Below are 19,395 nucleotides of genomic sequence, written 5' to 3' on the forward strand. Positions count from 1 at the left end.
CAATCAGAGGAGCTTTTGCTACTGCGGCTTTATTTGACTTCACACAGACTCGCTGCTTGGACTCGTGAGCTGGGAGAAATCTGCACGTTCGAAGTGTTTATCTGCAGTTACAGTTGATATATTAGGTTAAAATGAAGATGTCGGACAAATGTAGCTCCTAGTGCATGTTTTTTCAAGAAATCTCCACGGTAAGTAGATATATAGTTTCGTTTATACCGCATGTCTCCTGGTATAGCAGTTTACTTTACAGCCTCTTTACCTCTTTTCTGTGGGACACTGCGCTGCCTGTGAGGGGAACTTGCACTTCCCCCACACAGAAAGGTTACTCTGTTGAGGTTAAAACAAAAATGTACTCTGAACCCGCTGTGCTGATCCAATTGTATTACATTTATGGACTCACAGCCGAGTCAGCATCCAACCGTACAGAGGGACACTATGGTCAACCGGAGCATCAGTATGTGATGTCAACAGAGACACAAACAGCTGCATTGATAATGGACTCCAGGGGCTACTGGAATTAAAGTTTGATAGCATAGAAATAGGTTTTTATTTTTAATTAATCGCCTCTAGCTGTGGAAATGAAATGAAACCACAATGGGTGTTTCCTGTGTTTGCATCTGTTTCCTTGTTTCATTTCATTTCAAACCTTTATTTATTCAGGTTGTATCCCATTGAGATCATTGACCTCTTTTTCAAGGGAGACCTGCACTTGTGAACCTAGTTAAAGGTGTATGGGGGAGGTTTAAAGACTAATCTCACAATTTAATACACCATTCACTTCGATGTAAGACCTGTTTTGATTCACACATTCAGCTGCACATACAGTATCATTTTAAAATATAACAATACAATAGAAAACAGAAGCCAAAGTTGAAATATATATGATCAATGCAGAATCCAACAGGGCTATTATATCATTTATTTGACCACAGGAAGCCAGAGTACCTCTCTTAGAGCTGGACTGATGTAGTCTGCTTTATTGGTCTCTGTGAAGACAAACGGCAGCATTCTGAGTCAGCTGCGGCTGTCTCCTCCCATTAAGGAAACACTACAGTAGCCAAACCTACTAAAGATAAAAATAAGTTCTTCTGAATCAGACTGAGATGAAAACACACTCTTCAATTCTTGCATTTGAGTGGACGTTGTTTTGATTTTGTTATTGTTTTATTCATGTTAGAAGTTTGTCTTACCCTAACCCTAACTACAAAAACATTTTGTATCTCTTGATGGATTCTAGTTCTGACTTTATTGTGTTTTGTTCAATAGCCTAAGTGCTGTATGTTTTTGTTTTGTTTCAGGTGTAAAGTATGTGACTCAGTGGCATCCATTCTGTGTTGGCCTCTGACCAAGTTAGTCAGCAGAAAGAGGAGCTTTGCAGTCATCAGCTGGTGCTTCAAAAAGTCCTTACAATGTCTTTAGTCGAGGATATTCTGGATTTGATGCATGCCGTCCTGGAGTATTTTGGAGTGCCTCCAGACATGGTGAGTGCACAAACGCTACTGTTACAACTATGGTCTTCTTGTGTTTTTGGTGTCAGGTGTCACATTTATTGTCCCTTTGTTCTCTTAAAGCTACCAAGTGAGTTTTTAAGGATGGCACATTTTAACCAAGAATGTTTTGTGTGTGTGTGTTTTCTTTCTTGCAGCTGGTTCCAGTGTGGGACAGTGATCTGTGCGGTCAGTATCGCAGCATCGTGCGGATGATTGGGACAAACCTCCCTCTGACCCCTGCACCACGCATCCACTTTCAGGTACTGAACCACTCGTGTTTCCGAACATACGGAAGATTATCTAAAATTATACATAACCTCATCAAATTCAGCACAGCCAGGTGTAACTATGGCCAAATGCTGAGCTTAAGTACTTGTTCTTCAGTGTATATTATTTTTAATTTGACACACAAATATTTACCTGTTCTGACCTTCCTTGGTTCTCCTTTGTTTTTTTACACTCCTTCCTCTGCCATTGTTACCAAGAGGCCTTGAAAACTTTTGTAGCTTGTGAATTTATCGGGGGGAAACGAGGCCTTGATTATTGACATACATAGACAGGGGTCATAGAGACTGCTTGAATTCATATACAGTATGTTGTGCAAGAATAGAAATTGAAGTTCTTAAAATTATAACGTATAAGTTAATAAAAAGGCAATTTTCTGCAGTCTACAAATTCTGTGTTGAAACAGTTAATTATTTGTGTCTCAAGTTATGCCATGTTGGATCCTTGAATTTATACAAAAGTGGCCTGGAAAGTTGAAAGTCCTTGAAAAGTCATGAATTAGATGTTCAAACAAGGCTTGGGAACCCCGTTCAGCATAATCGTGTTGACATTTTGACCAAACTCAAGTGTTTTCTCTGATATATTTTCTCCAGTCAAGGTCACGGTGTAATTTATCAATGTCCATATTTGGTCCCCAGGTCCCTCTGCTCTCCTATAAGCCGCACGGTTATGTGGACATGACTGTGGAGACGAAGTCCATCCCCTCGTTCGCTGACGTCCTCTGGGTGTTTGAGGATGAGGGGGAGAATTTCGCCAAGACCAGGTACGGACACAAATAGACACAGGACTAACTCAGGCAAGGTCATGTTTCCCAGTGCAGAAAACCATATCTAGAGAATAATTCAAAAGTTGTTCGGTGGTTTATTACATTATTACACCCAACAAAGGTGTAACACTCAGCTAGTGAGATCAACTGCGCTGTTTTATCATACTCAAAATAATTTGGTCACTACTTTCAGGTGGCAACATTTTCCTTAAAGTGTTTAGGGCATCTTGAAAACTGTTTACCTCTATTTTTGCCATAGAAATGTATCGATGTTTGTATTTTGCAGCTTTGAAAACACACATTTGGATTTGATTATTTTGAGTGGAAGTATGTTAAATATTACACTGATGCATTATCTCCAAAGGAACCATTTACTTCCGAAGAAGCAAAGTACTGTAAATCGGGAAGTGTTGAGGTACCCGCCCCAGAGTAAAGCCCAGAGAGGAGGCGGTCCTCTGAGGCAGACCACCGACCTGGACGCCCTGCAGAAGATCACAGCACTGGAGAGTCAGCTGCTCAAACTCCAAGCTCAGATAGCCATGATCGTTACCGCTGCTCCAGCCTCAGGTACGCCCTCTTTGTACCTCTACTTTTCAAAAAACACACAAACACATGGGGCATGATGTCGTGGTAAAAATACTAAGATCGTTTACTTAAGTAAAAGTAATAATAGGAGAGTCTAGTGGACTCTCCTATCTCCGGGTGCTAGTGGAGCCTCGCAGATGGGGGTGCTGCAGCCCCCTCAGCACCCTCCCGCGTCCATTCGCGATGTCTCGCTGTCTCGCAAACCCCACGCAGCAAGCGGGAAATGAACCCAGCTCACACTGTCCGCTCCTCGCAGCAGCGAGCCCCGCAACGTCCCGCCAACACGGCACCCAGACCCCACGCAGCATTCTCATCTGTTTGTCCTTACTAGTGTCATTTTCTGGTTGCTAACAAACGCCATTGTAACACATAATCACTGATGTTCCGCTGTAACGGTGGTGGACTCATCAGAACAGAGTGGGCGAGCTGACCAATCAGAGCACAATGGGCTCATGGGGAGGGGGGACAGGAGCTCCAACAAGCCGTTTAGGACAGAGAGTGAATACACATACTATACAGAGATGCTGTGAGAAACCAATGTGAGTTTGGAAAATTGCACAATATAAATCTATTCTAGTAGACCTCAACAATGGAATTATGATCAGTAGAAATGGCCATGACATGGGACCTTTAAAGTATCGAATATAAATACTCATTATGCAGAATGGCTCTTGAAGTTTTTTTTGTATATATATATATATATACATATACACAGTATCATATAAACACATCATGTTGTTGTTTTTTAAGTAACTGCCAATATAAAAAATAATTGGTTAAAAAAGGAGTAGAAGTATAAAATGGCAAAAGATGTTAATAATAAAGAAGAGTGAAAGTACTTCAAAATTGTACTCAAGCACTTGAGTAAATGTACTTGGTTACATTCCGCATGTTATACGTGTGAATAACATACTTGTGTTATTTCAATGTGTTTAAAGGTCTGTCTGAGACCCAGAGTACCCCGGGCACTCCTCTGATGTCTCCGCCCCCCCTCACCTCCACGCCTCGCTGCTCTGCTCCTCCTCCCCCTCCTCCTCCTCCACCCCCACCTCCCCCTCCCTCGTGCCCTGGCTCCACCGCTGTGTCCTCGTCTGTCGTAGAGCTGATCCGCCGGCGGAGGGACAACGACAAAAACCTCGACAAGGGTCCACTCAAACCCCAGGACTCAGACGTTAAAGGGACGCCGTCCATGCTGGATGTCCTCAAGGACTTAACTCAAGTCAAACTGCGCTCGGTCAACAGGTGAGCAGCCGAAGCCTTAAAAACTGTGAAATCTAGCACTAAAATCCAAGGTATATGCTGTAAAAAACATGTTTTGAATTGAAGTACAACATGCACATTTTTCTTTTTTATATTTTTATTCTATTTTATAATTTAGTTAGACATACTTTTAACTTCTTATGTTTATATAATTATGTTTTTTTTCATTTAAAAAAAATCTTTTTATAGCACATTCTTACTTCTGATGTTTAAATTTGTATTCAATTAAATATAAACAAATATGTATATTTTATTTTATTTCATTCTAAAATGGAGCAACTGCAATTTAATTTCCCCCGGGATAAATACAATATTTGGTTTCTGATTGTTGATTGATTCTGAATATGGGTGTCCCATATTATAACTATCCTACAATATGATGCTTTATGTCCCAATGTGGCAGAATGTTCTCAGAAACTACCCATCGTTTATTGTCTTATTTTAGATTTTTTTCTTTCTGTGTCTCTAAAACGTTCCTCCTCTGTCCTCCTTAGATCCCCGGGGGGCACTCCGGTCAGAAGACGGCGCAGTAAGGGAGGCCCCGCTCTGCTCAGCGACCCAGCGGCTCTTATCGCTGAAGCGCTGAAGAGAAAGTTCGCTCGGCATCGCCACAACGACTCCTCCGACAAAGAGAACTCACTGGAACTCTCGCCGTTTGGCAGCCCAGAAATACCCAAGGTTAGATTCCCATAGACGCACTCCTCACACTCCCACACACACCTCTGTCAGCAGCTGTAATAATCCATTGCCTCTGTTTCAGATTCCTGTCCATATCAGACGCAGCCAGGGCCGCCTCCACCTCTGATCCTGCTGATCGGACCCCAGAACGTCTGACACCCCCTCCTCTGATTTTATCTCCCACAGATGTGCCTCTCAAACAGATTGCAGCTACTGACTTATTTTCGTTTTTATTTTCTGTTTGTCTAATATATTGTTCTTGTAGGAGACTTTATCTCACAATGAACTTGTTTCTGTTACTTTTGTCTTTGTTGGGAAGCTTGAATGTATATTTGTGTTACAGCGATCGCTGTGAAGGGATTTGGTACAGTTTTGCTTTTGTACAGTGGAATGTTATGTTTTCAGTGTTGTTCATACAGTATTTGTATGATATATTTTTAAACAAAATAATGTGTCTGGGCAGGAATGCACCGCTGCTTTTAATGTCTCTGAAGTCCCAGGCCTTTTATAGTTCCTGCTTTAAACAAGTGACATTAATAACGGGGCATTGAGATTCACCAGCTCTATTCTATGCAACTGCTGTTTCATTTTTATAATAAAGTTTTTAAGTGCACTGATACATTTTGGTTCTTTTCATGTTTTCAAATATTTCGGTTTGTATGTTTAAATCCAGTTTTAGTTGAAATGTATAACTTTTTTTAACAGTTTGCTTTAAATCAAACTGCAACAAAGATCAGTCATTCTCGTGCACGTGAAGTCATTTTACATTGTTATTATTGTTACATTATTAAACGGGTACTTCAGCTTTTTAACTACTGTGTAACACTGTTTTTCTTAGTTACGTTTATTTTATTTTGAAGTTATTTATTTATATATATGTACCATTTCTTATTGGTATAGAGCAGGATATTGTTTTCCATGTTTCTAGTGTAGCATCTGAAACATTTTTAAATCACGTGCCCTTTTTCTTTAATGTAGCATTTACTTGAATTATACTATTCATACTTCAGCTCTTTTGTTTAGGCTGTAATTATAGCACTTGCCAGTAGGGGGCAGAGTAAGCTATTTGTGGCACGTTACTGCAAGTGAGTCTGTAGAAGAAGACCAGTGTGAGCACATTGGTTGCTGTCTGATAAATGTAAGTATAAACTAGCTATTAAATTAAGCTATAGTATAGTGATACTTCTGATCAGAGCTGTTCAAAACCTCTCTCTATATATATATATATATATATATATATATAAAATATAGTTTAGTGTATAAATTATTGTTTTTTATTTACATCTTACCTTCTCATTTAAGGTTTTTTCGTTCACTCGACACCACAGTGAGCATACTGATTAATAAACAAAGTTATAGCCTAAATTAAGAAAGTAATGTATGTTATTGTGTAAACCTGTTTTGTTTTTTTAATTGGATCATTTATCTCATAACTATTTTTTTTTCTGCTCTCAATTTACACTGACCCCGGATCTGTTGCTGTTCACTGATGATGACAAGGTGAGTATTGAATAACTTTGAATCTACATGGTTTATTTAAGCTAGTACATCATGGTATCAAAAAAACAAAGCACCAACAGTTATGTCTTTTCATGTTAGTACATCTTCATTATTTTTCAGTTTATTTATTTGACACAATGTGTAGTAGCTAAACTTCTCACACACATCTTTGTTGTTGTTTGTTCTCACAACAGGGGACTGTTTCCAGCAGCATACATCATGAAATAGTTTAACACATTTAAAATAACTTAAAGGTTTTGGATAAAAAACTTCAATAGCAAAAGTGCCGAAACATGCCTTCAAAATAAAAGCATAGAAACTACTTTAACTTATGACACTAACTAAAAATACATTTACAATAAACACTATAAACAGCAAGAAAAAAAATGTTAAACTATTAAATAATATAAAGAGATATATAGCTCCAACAATACCTATATATACAGAATATACATAGATAGAATATATAGAATAAACAAAGGCATTAAAAATACATACAAGGTCAAAAAAGTAGTTTGATAATTAAATGTGTCCTATACTTCCATCTTTAACAATGTAAACGCAAATTGCTTTAACTAATGATCAACTCATGTACACGCTATCAATGCTAAAACTTTGTAAACTCCAAAACTTGTACTACTAGCACTCGTATACATTCTGTTCTTCGTCCAACCCGGCACTCGAACCAGCAGCGTCCTCATTCTCATAACGGTCAGGTTGGAAAGGTCGCACAGAACTACAGAGAGAGAGGAAAATAATGTGTTTTTTTGTTATTTCTTTGGTAATATCAGATATTAATGAGAATATAACTAAAGACACACATTGATTGAAGAAAATACAAGTAGGTCACATTAAGTTGTGGCAGATGCCTCTATCACAGGGGTGTCCAAATGTGGCCCGCGGACCATTTTGAATCGGCCCTCACTCAGCAAATTAAAAAAGTATAATGACTTAAGAATAATAAACTTCTGCTTGTCTTATATTGTACTTCTTAAATATATATGTTCAAATATATTACACAGTATTCATGTGTTAATAGGCCCAATTTTCAAATAAATTCAGTAAATAAAGTTGAAAACATGTTCTAACAAATCTAAGTTGATAAGAAAAAAGCCCAATAACAAATTTAGATAACAAGCTTGAAATATATCTTCATATGTCCTCTTCTTATAAGCAATCTGAGGCTCCTGTTTTAAGGGAAAAATATGTATAACAGAACTTATGAGGTAATAAACCTCACCTTTAGTGAGTGGCCCAGCCCTTCTTATATTTTTCTGTATGTGGCCCTCGGTGAAAAAAGTTTGGACACCCCTGCTCTATCAGAAACATGGTCTATGGTAGGTACATACAAAATAAACAAAGGCAGTAAAAATACATACAAGGTCAAAAGTTTGATTATAACCAGTTACAGAATTTTGTTACATTTGATTTACTATATTTAAAAAAAACAATATAGAAATGTGTTATATCTAAATGATCAGCTTCTTAACAGCATCTGTACCAAACTATGCATCGCTGCCCACCTGTAGGGGCCTTCTCCAGAATCATGCTGCTGCACCGCATCCTGGCCATGCAAGGAAAAGAGAAACAAAACCTATAACATGCGCTCCATAGAAAAGTTAAAATGAAAGCACTTGTATTTAAATAGATTTTGAGCCTACACTTTAAACTAAATGGTGAAAAAACATACTTGTTGATAATAAAAGTCGAATGTTTCATCACCGTAGACGATCACAGGAGGATATCCATCCGCATTGTGCACACACTGGATGGGAAGCTGCAGAATCATCAAAAAAGTATTTTGATGATGAAATGTATCATATACTTCCCATATTTCCAAACTAAGCTTTAACAATGTAAACGCCAATTGATTTAACTAATTATCGACTTGTGTACATGTTAGCAATGCTAAAGCTTTAGCAGGAATACGGGGTAGAGAATTAAACGATACACCAAGTGAATCCCCATCCAAATACAAACAGTAACTACTCAAACTGAACAACTTCCACATACTTATATGTACATACTACTTTGCAAAGGTATGATTATTTAATCTTACAATTTCTGAACTTACGCGAGGCGACGCCATTTTAGCTCCTTTCATGTTTTGTATTTGGAACGCCTTTGGGGCGTACCGAATGCCCCAAAAGCGTGATTTGTTGCACCACGCGAGAGTTGGGAGAGTTGCAAAAGTTGTATCCGATGTTGTATAAATTATTGTACAGCAGTGTTGAAACCTCCAAAATGTTATTTATTATAAAAAGAGGAATATTTAGATTTATCCAACAAACATGAGACATAAGCCATTTATAATTGTTAAAACAACCCTCATTGGACAAAAGAACCTCTCCCTCTATTAGAAATGCCAAAACTACTTGATGTTGACTGCACTTTTACGCAGTACTTCTATCAAATACAAAATGTGTTAATTTCAATTTCTCCTCCTAAATGTTTCCAACAGTTGGTTCCAACTGTGAGTTAGACCTCTCGGGGGTCTAATTGATCCCAAACATTTGTAACATTACCATGTAATACAGCATACTATACATTCATTTGTCCATAAAATCCTTTTTGCCTAAAACATAGCATACCTTTTTCTTGATATCCTTGAACAAATCGACGATTAGACAATCCCTTCATTCATGTTGGTCTTCTTCAGTCCACTGATCCAACAGAGAGAAGTGACCGATAAGTCATTTTCCGGGATGTTGAAAATTACTTCAGCAAATACGCTCGTACTTCTCCAGAGCAATTCCAAGATGAGCAAATTCATCAGTTTCAGTTCTCTATATGAACTTCCCTATGGCGATCATGACATCCAACTCTCTGCATCTAAACACAAGCACATTGAGAAAACAGTTTGACTACAGGAGGAAACACATTTGCCTTCATGGAAATCTCTTATATGTGGACATAATCAGATGTCCTTTGTTGAAGTCACACTTCCCGTCCAGCCAGTTCTTATGTGAGGTACAACGTTTGGAGAAGACACACCCTGTTGTGTTTACACACATAGGGAGGGTATACATGCACACACATGCAGATAGGAGAGGTGGCAGAGCAAAGAGGCTGCCAGCCTCCGGCAGCCTCCGGCAGTTTCGAGGTTAGGTGCCTTGCTCTACCAGCTCACTCCATATTTTTTTGGTCCGATCGGGCCGTGAACAGGCGACTCTTTGGTTCCCAGACCAAGTCCCTACAGACTGAGCCACTGCTCACAACTATAAGCAAAAGCTTTGTATCTAAACTAGTAAAAGTGAATGTTACTAAACACTCGTAATAATTGAGCAAAAAGCATCAATAATAAATAAATTGCTCTTTTTGTCATTTCACAGTACAGGTACGATGTAACGAAATTGTTCCTCTGCATTTGACCCATCCTAGTGTTAGGAGCAGTGTGCTGCCATTATGTCCGGCGCCCGGGGAGCAGTGTAGGGAACGGTGCCTTGCTCAGGGACACCTCGGTAGCACTTGGTCAGTTGCCAAGCCAAGTCCCTATCGACTTCGCCACCACCGCCCAGGCAATGCAATACAAAGTTCTCAATGTGTTTTGCCAATCCATGGAGAATTTCACAATATGATTCTGTTGTTTTAACTGTTGTCCCTGTGACAAAAACATGTGGTTTATATTGAAAGGCCAGTAAAATCTTGTGTTATTGTTAGAGGTGTAACAATGTGTTGTAGAAAGCCCCTTGCTCTAAAACTACATTGCTGAAACTCTGACAGCTGGTGAAATAACACTGCTAATTTGTAATCTTCAAGTGTGGCATTGCCATTTATTTTGCCTTGACTTGTCTTATCTGGATACTGAAGGTGTTTCTCAATCTCGAGTAAAGCTGCTCCAGAGCCACTGTTTCAAGCATACTACGTCATCGAGTGCCACCGAAGGACTGTTCCAATGTCCAGCATACATGGAATTCTACCGAGCCCGGCGTACTTCGTTTGGAGGCTGCACATGTGTAGACTCCGCGGTCTTAAAATCCCCACAATGCTTTGCGCACGGACCAATTTCCCTAAATCTGTGGCGGAAAATGTAAGACGCACACCTGCACACTTGCTCGCCTGTTCCACTCTTCGTTTTCCGAATGCCAGGAAGTATTCTTGCCTCACTTCTGAAGCAAGACGCTCGGAAGACATGTGCTACCAAGCAAGCGTACTCGACATTGAGAAACACCCGGAGTCTTAGTCAGCTGCCACATCAACTCAAATCTCGACAGCCCAAGCCCCAGTGCCCCTAGCCTCATTTCCCCACCAATTAGCAACCGCCGTTTTTATGAAACATAGAAGCTTCAGACATTCATAAGTGGGGGTATTTACTGCCATATTTTGTCGTAAAACAAAGCTTTGGAATCTCTAAAGAAAAAAACCATTAAAAACCCATTGACATTACATGTTACTTGTTAGACACTTTTATCCAAAGCGATTTACATACTCAATGCTTTGGACAATCCCCACAGGAGCAATTTGGGGTGAAGTGTCTTGCCCAGGGACACAACGACATGCTGACGGAAGTGGGGTTTGAACCCTGATCCGAACACCTACGGACAACCCACTACTCCACACACGCCCCATTGACTTGGAGAAGAGCTAACCGGAGGTTCTAAAATGCTAACACATTTCTGGATTTCAGGCCTCATTCCTGCACCAATCAATGCTCTGGATTGAAGTCACTACAGTACATAACAACATTTTCCAAGGCCAAAATAGTTCAATCCACTAGTCTTGCTTCAAATGACTTCTTTGTTCTCTAGTCTAAGGTAAGAGACGGGCGCCGCGCAACAGTGACTCGCTATTGCCTCTAGAGGAGTGGTATTACACTACAAGACAGGCCGGGGCTTGTCATGCTAACATGCTATTTTCCATACCAGTCTCTTTAAAAATCTGTTGATCTTGTTGATTTATTTGTCTATGTTATAAAGTTCTAGAAACATCGCACCTTTAGTTATGTTCATTTCTGCCTAAAATGTTTAGACTTAGCCTACATGTCCAGTGGCGTTTTATATGTACAAAAATGGTGGGGCACGAACAATTTAGATGTTTATATATAAGCTTCTGGTGCTTTTTTAAACACGTAAACAAATAGCTGTAGGCTATCCATGGTCCCGATAGAGAGAGTGGGGGGGAGCAACACTGTCAGCGCATACATTTACGTACACAGCGTGGGGATGTCATATTGTAATGCACCTTACTACATGCAGTAAAGGGCACCATCAAAAAGCAATACTTAACAATAACAACAACCGTAATGCCTCAGCATTAAAACACCATAGACTGTAAATATGAGGAAAACACAGACACTCATCACCGAGGTCACAATATCAATCGATCCAGCAGAGCAATAGCCTATAGGCAAAACCCAGGAGATCAACAAAATATTTGTCATAAAATGAACTTACCAAAGCTGAAGTAGATGGTCAACTTAATTCATTCATTTTCCGTTTTACTGATGTTAATCGCTATAATGGCGCATTTCCACTACAGCGCGGTTTAAGCGTGCCGTGCCGAGCATGGCCCGTTTTTGGTTGCGTTTCCACTAGGCGTAGTACCGGCTAGCTATTTCACATTTTTTCTGTCCCCATAAAATCGAGGCTCTTAGCGGGCCAACAACCAGGCTGAGACGGGCTGAGTATGCTAAACTAGAGAGAGAATCGCTGGCAAGGGGGCTACAACTACAACAAAATGAACATATTTGACCGTGATTTAATTGTAATACCCGTTTCAAAATGATGCCGAAGTAACAACATACTGATACCGGTTAGTAAAAACCATGAATTAATGCTTTGACAAGTCTGCAGACAGACGGCAGGCGAAAAACCTTTTAAAATGCGTGTTTTCTAAATGGAGATCGGCTAAGCTAACACAGTATATGCTCCGACCGTCCACACTCACAACAACGGCCTATACAGACATAATTAAACCAGCGACTGTATTCACCATGACACAGACAGTCTGTGGTTTGTACTTGTTTAACTTCTGTCTAGTTTCTGAACAGATATGAGGAGCTGTGAGCTTGAGTGCTAACAGCTAACGGCTGATGTTGTTTTTCTGTGGTTCGCATTGAAGATGACGTCACGGCTCCGCCTACACTGCGTTACTATAGTTACTGCCCCAGCTACTAAACTGTTATGGAAAACGCAGCATAAAGTGAGCCTGACCTAATAAGGCCTAACAAGGCCTAACTATACTGTACTAAGCCGAGCGAGGCCCTGCAATGGAAATGCGCCATAAGCTGCTCTCTCTCGTCTCCTCTTCACAACTACACTTTTCGCGGCACACGTACATACAACCAATCAACTCTGAATTATGAGATGACGTTTTGGTCTAGTTGCCAGCACTTTGCCCCACTTGTGATTTTTTTTTGCCGCACACATTGAATACAAAAAGACTGAGCATGCGCAGTGTAGTTTTTACAGCACACGTTCATTTTTACAGCACACGTTCATTTCTACAGCGAGAGAGAGGGGCAGCCCGGGGCTTGCACCACATCGCTCAATACGGCTCAATAGGCACACTGTGGACACTAATCAGAAGAACGCAGTCCGAAGCAACAATGTAGAGACCGCTAAACATGATCTTAAAATATATTTTAACATGTATTTTATACATATTTTTGGAATTATTATTTTTATTAATTTCTGCAGCCCCACCTGCTGTCAGCAGAAATTGACGAGTCGCCACTGTACATGTCCTTGTAACAGATGTTAGCATTACATTTTCTTTTTATATATATATCGTTTTTTTTAAAGTCATCATGTTATTTGAAACATTACATGAAACCCTTTTCTTGTTAATTTGTATTAGACTTTGTTGTAATTAGTACAGATAATCTCAGAATAATGTATTTTACAATTATTATACTATTTATTTGTAAGACCTGGAAAAAATAAAAGTATGTATCTTACTCTTTCAACAATTATCAAAAATCATTGTTGAGAGCACTTTTTACCCACCACTACTCTTCCCAAATCTAAAATGATTCTATTTGATTTTACCTCACTGAATAATTTTCTAAAAGCCAGTTGTCAAATGTCTTTAAGGTCTAATTTACCCAAAATATAAATGGGGATGATAAAACTATTGCCTACATGATTGTCTGTAAATTACCTTTCCCCCAAAAATTGGCCTACCTTTTGCATAAGATCCGTACAAAATGTTGATTAGACTTTCCCGTTCATGTTGGTCTTCTTTTGTCAAGTGTCTCAACTGAGAAAAATTCCAGATCAGTAACGTGGTTATGATTCATACCATCTAAACTCATACACACCCTAAATAGAGGATAAGTAATAGTCTGGAATAAAAATAATGTTGTGTACTTCCTCAAATACTTTTACACAGACAGTTAAAGGAGAGGTGTCATGCTTGTGTGTTATGAAGGTTTATATGCATGTAAACGGTGTGCAGAGTCAAAACCCTCAAAGTACACCCTATAGCGAGTAAAACTCTAACACAGAAAATACCTCCCCAAAACGCCTCGTTGGAGATACGTCATTGTCCATTTGATTCTTCCGGGACGGCATGATGTCAAGCCGTACCCGGAACGAAATGGACCAATCCGTGGAGCCGTTACGTTACGTCCGCGGAGCCGTTACGTTAAGCTGATTGGTCCAAATTGACCAATCCACGGACTTCCTCACACACACATCTGTGTGCAGGGAGCAGGCAGCTCAGCTGATTTCTCCTCCCTGGCTGCAGGCTGATAACAGACAGTTGGGATCGCGGCGAAATTCTCTCTGCAGACCCATTCTCACAGCGTTTATCAACCTTTTTCTTACTCAATATCAAGCCACACTTATTGTTTTTACTTCGGATGTGAGTTGTGTGTGCTCAGGATGAGTTTGGCTGTGTTTCGCTATGTATCCTAAACAAGGAAACAACACCTCCACGGAGCTCAGCGCGATTCACAACGTCCCGACCAATCAGAGCACACTGTGCTCACAGGGAGGGTGGGGGCTGGAGCTTTGGGAGCTACAACGAGCCGTTAAAGGCAGAGAGTGAAATTCAGTGAATACACGTAGTTTACAGAGATGCTGTATGAGAAACCAATGTGAGTTTGAAAAAATGCACAGTATAAATCAATTTTAGTAGACCTCAACAATGGAATTATGATCAGTGGAAATGGCCATGACACCTCTCCTTTAAGGGTCAGCCAAATCCGTTGTTCTTAACCCTCAAATCGTTTTGACAAACAAGAACGTACAATGTTGATAGTGTATAGCAGGGGTCGGCAACCTTTTTGATATGAAGTGCCATTTTTTATCAGCGTGCCGACGATCGTGAATTATCAACGGGGGGGGGGGGGGGAGCCTCGCTGCGGGGAAGCAGTGTGTGGACCTGTCAGCGCAACTACATGGTGCCGAATTTAACAAAGACATTTAAATAATTGGTTTAAACGGCATAATAATAAGGACAATCGTCCATTCTGTGATTCTCCAGAATGCAGATGGCCAGTCCGCCCCTTGGTAGCATATTATTTCGATGAGAGATGAGCAGATCGCCACTGGGCTTTCAACTAAAGACACAGCCAAAAACTGTGGCATTTGTACAGCTCCTTATGGGTACTGCAATTTGTGAAGTGCTTTCCTCTGTGGTGAAACGATCAGCACTGCACCACGGAGGAAAGCGGCAGAAAGTCGCCTGGAGAGCGGGGCTGCGTTGTTTGCATGGCTTCCTTCTGCAGGCCAATGGTGGCACGCGTGCCAGGGGTTGCCGACCCCTGGTGTATAGGTAGGGTGAATTGCCCTAATTTGGGACACTCCCTAATGTGGGACACCTAAGCTCTTCCTGTCATGTGACCACAGCTTGTGTTAACCCATAGTTTCATTGACTCTCATTTGTTTGAGGAAGACCTACAGTACACCCCACTGGGGCTTAGGTGTCCCATATTAGGACAATTCACCCTGTATATTACACGATTTATTCAGCTTAAAGGTGGGGTAGGTAATTTTGGAGAAACCAGCTTGAGTGCGCTAGAATTTGAAAATACACAGCCGGAAAAAATCTGCCACTTCCTTACAGAGCCCCTCCTCCAACACACGCGAACGCGCACATGACCAATGAGGGCACGAGATAAGTTTGTGCACAGATGGAAGGCTGACAGGCAGGTAGGCCATCCAGTTATTTTAGCCGGGCCGGCTAAAATGATTGGTCGTGCATTTTACAGTACTACGGCTTCCACAGATGACATTTTGTTATGGATTTTTTGTCAAAGCACTTAAGATATTCATTGCTATCGGGATGTTAAGAGCATTCCATGGAATATAACAAAAAGTGTATCTCGAGCCGGTTTCTCAAACTTACCTACCCCACCTTTAAGTGGTTTGCACTCTGAACAATAAGGAGTCTTGAAAGGTATGAACATATTTTTATTTTAGTATTAAAGGTCCTGCATCCATTATCCAGATCACGCAGTAAACCATGCAGCTGCCCCTTGGGAAGGAGCCCAAACTCCGAGATCCTTCATAGTGTATTTGTTATCATGCAATGTTGTAAATGATTAAGTGTAGTTCGTCTGTCCCCGACCAGCCCTTTGCCTACTGTCTGCCGGTTTGTCTTACACCAGAACTTTTCTGTGGAAACAAGTTTTAATAAACCTGGTTACCGACTTTCCCTGGTCTCCCGTGTGTTGCATTTTGGTTCTCAGCTCGTTCTCGACAGTTTTGCTTATTCACTTACTTAATTACATTTGAAGATTATTACCACTCTCGTATCTTAATAATGATGGGTTTTCTCTATCCAAACAAATCAAATCAAATCAAAGTTTATTTATAAAGCACATTTAAAAGCGATTTTTGGTCGGGCCAAAGTGCTGTACATGTAATAAATACTACAATCACATTACTACAATCACATTACTACAATCACAATAAAAGACAATAAATTACAACAGATATATAAAAAAACACAGGGAAAAGTCAGGAGTCGTGCTCCGCTCTGACTAAACAAACATGATGCTCCTAAGAAAATGCTGTTATGTGATTGAGTCTTGGCCCAGGACCAGTGACTTTCTAGAGTCTCAATTTGCCAATTTATGTAGAGTGTTGGCTGTAGGTGCCTTCATTCATCTTTTTGCCCTCCTCCTCCTGAAGACTGTGGGAAAAACAATGGGAAGTTTAGAATGACTTGATAGCACTGATCTTGGTCACTTGTATAACAACCATTGAATTCAGTTAAATTATAATGAACAGTTTTGGATCACAGATTCAAAAACACATACATGCAAACATAAATGCTTACAGTAACTTTTAAAATGCAATAGAGCTGGAGTTTTCCACCACATGACAAGCGTGATAAGCGACACAATACAAACTGTGTACTAGTCATCATTTAATTTTAAGCAATTTGTTTGCAAGAGGAGAGTAAGAAGACATACACAATACATTTGATTAAAGCAGTAAAATACAACACATGCAACATGTGCGGCAGTATAATTAAAGATTTGTTTACCTGGCTGGAGTTGCAGCATCGTCATTCTCATATCGGGCAGATTGGAAAGGTCTCACAGAGCTACAGTACATAGCACAGTGGCAACACATTAGATAGGTTGAGCCAGGAGTATATTTATCAGAATATAACTAAAGTAAATCCACACATTGAATGTACCAGTTAAAGCATATCAACTCTAGTAATGGGAAAAGCAGCCATCATATACTTAAGTATAAGTAAATATTTCACTTTCCTGGTGCCATGGTCTGTGACAGAGACAAATATATTTTGAGAGAGTGCCAAAGAACTAAGTGTTTAGCTTCAATTGCCAAAATAGAAGACAAAAAAAAAGCTAAGTCTCTTGGTACAGATATAACAACATTTTAACAACAACAACAACATTAAGTAAATTACAAAGTCATTTTTAGTCCTCTGTAAGCATCTGAATTGCCTTGCTTTGACATGCCTAACCTGTGATGGCCTTGTCTTTCACCAGAAGCAGTAATTTCTAAGACGTCCTGCCCTTCCTAGAAAAACAAAACATTTAAAGTGCACTTCATTAAACATTCTTATTTAGGATCATTTATTTGAATAGTTTTGGACTCTTCAAGCTAAACGGTGAAAACCTTACTTGTTGAGAGGAAATAGGAAACTCTTCGTCATCATAGACGACAACACCTGGATATTCATCTTCATTGTCCGTGCACTGGGTGGGAAGCTGCCGTGTCATCAAAAATGTTGCATTAATGAAATGTATCATATTATAACTATACTATGAAACTAAGCTGTACCGATTCAACTGCTAAAAACAATGCACATTTCCACAACATGCTAGCTACTGTATGCTAATGTTTCAAACGAGAAGACGTGACTGATTCCTTTCACCAAGTCAACCCCCATCTCAATACAAACAGCAACCTCCCAAAATACAAAACAAAACACATTTAAACATTAAACATTTAAAGTGCACTTCATTAAACATTCTTATTTAGGATCATTTATTTGAATAGTTTTGGACACTTCAAGCTAAATGGTGAAAACCTTACTTGTTGAGAGGAAATAGGAAACTCTTCGTCATCATAGACGACAACACCTGGATATTCATCTTCATTGTCCGTGCACTGGGTGGGAAGCTGCCGTGTCATCAAAGATGTTGCATTAATGAAATGTATCATATTATAACCATACTATGAAACTAAGCTGTACCGATACAACTGCTAAAAACAACGCACATTTCCACAACATGCTAGCTACTGTGCTAAGACGTGACTGATTCCTTTCACCAAGTCAACCCCCATCTCAATACAAACAGCAACCTCCCAAAATGCACTACTTCCACATAATTTACCAAATAGTGGTAAAGTGGTTCATTTCAGCTTACACATTCTTTTTCAAACTTACACGGATTACTTCGTTATCGCTAGACGCCATGTTTTTACTTCCGTCTTCCGTTCGTTAGATTTTAAGGTGTGGTTTCATTGGACCATGCGAGTGTTGCATTTTGTATCGGATATCGAATACATGATTGAACAGCAAAATGCAGTTTAAAAAAAATAATAACACAAAACCTTTTCCTTGTCTGTTAACTGTTTGTTTTTCTATATATTTGTGTCAGTCTTTTTTCTTTATTACAGAATATCTGGTTAATTTTCTACAATCTTAACTTTTATTCAAATTCAATAACACTAACTTTGATATATATATATATATATATATATATACACAGTATATATATATTAAATTATCTCCCAAATCTATTACAGAACATACACTTCTACTCTTCTACTTTAAAGCACCTTTCCAACAAGGTATTCCTTGTATGCTGATGATACACGATTCAACATGTGTCCTAAACAAAGTACATAACACAATACTTAACATTCAATCATAATACCTTTTTTCTTGAGACTCTTATCCAGAACTTGGGTTACTGACTTGTCCTCTGGAAAAGTTGGAATTTGAAAAAAAACATAAACAGGCAATCCATCCTTGTTGATTGGTTCAGAGATTAAATATATTTTAAAGACATTTGTATTAAATAAACCGTCCAATAAAATGTCACAGAAGAAGATCAACTGCTTGCCTATAGTGAACAAGCTAAATGACATCTGCATTCTGTATCGTCGTCTTTTATATACCACACATCTGTTTCATTTCTCATTTTAACAAAGACAACCACAAACCATACATGTTGAACTGCTGTGTTGCTTTCAATATACTCTAAATGTAGCTTGAGGCCTAAACAATATATATATATATATTAAAACATATCAGCTAAATTGTTCTAGTAGTTTGTGGTTAAACATTGTGTTTCGCTTTTGGTTGTAGTTGTTTGTGAGAAAGCTCTAGCAAATCTTTCACATAGCATAACCATAACCTCAGCGACCACCTCTGTCACGTCGAACCAACAGC

The 19,395-nt window shown here is 39.4% G+C and overlaps 1 protein-coding gene and 2 long non-coding RNA genes across 3 annotated transcripts; 1 reads left to right on the forward strand and 2 right to left on the reverse strand.

Annotated features, from left to right (window-relative positions):
* Window positions 1-29: 29 nt before the first annotated feature.
* mtfr2 (mitochondrial fission regulator 2) lies at window positions 30-5,876 on the forward strand. The gene is made up of 8 exons (XM_034143250.1): window positions 30-188; window positions 1,299-1,481; window positions 1,646-1,750; window positions 2,414-2,538; window positions 2,906-3,108; window positions 4,065-4,368; window positions 4,881-5,064; window positions 5,147-5,876. Exons 2-8 carry the CDS (start codon window positions 1,410-1,412, stop codon window positions 5,189-5,191), a joined length of 1,038 nt encoding a protein of 345 aa, XP_033999141.1. The 5' UTR covers window positions 30-188; window positions 1,299-1,409; the 3' UTR covers window positions 5,192-5,876.
* Window positions 5,877-6,576: 700 nt separating this feature from the next.
* Window positions 6,577-9,564, reverse strand: LOC117492184. Its single transcript, XR_004556830.1, has 4 exons — window positions 9,156-9,564; window positions 8,255-8,341; window positions 8,088-8,128; window positions 6,577-7,300 (listed from the first exon to the last, which is right to left on the reverse strand). It is a non-coding gene; the product is annotated as an uncharacterized LOC117492184 (long non-coding RNA).
* Window positions 9,565-16,427: 6,863 nt separating this feature from the next.
* On the reverse strand, window positions 16,428-19,062 carry LOC117493217. Its single transcript, XR_004556949.1, has 6 exons — window positions 18,878-19,062; window positions 18,030-18,116; window positions 17,615-17,701; window positions 17,455-17,510; window positions 17,005-17,064; window positions 16,428-16,647 (listed from the first exon to the last, which is right to left on the reverse strand). It is a non-coding gene; the product is annotated as an uncharacterized LOC117493217 (long non-coding RNA).
* Between the last annotated feature and the right edge of the window lie 333 nt (window positions 19,063-19,395).

This window comes from Trematomus bernacchii, unplaced genomic scaffold (assembly GCF_902827165.1).
Source record: "Trematomus bernacchii unplaced genomic scaffold, fTreBer1.1, whole genome shotgun sequence".
Taxonomy (NCBI): Eukaryota; Metazoa; Chordata; class Actinopteri; order Perciformes; family Nototheniidae; genus Trematomus; species Trematomus bernacchii.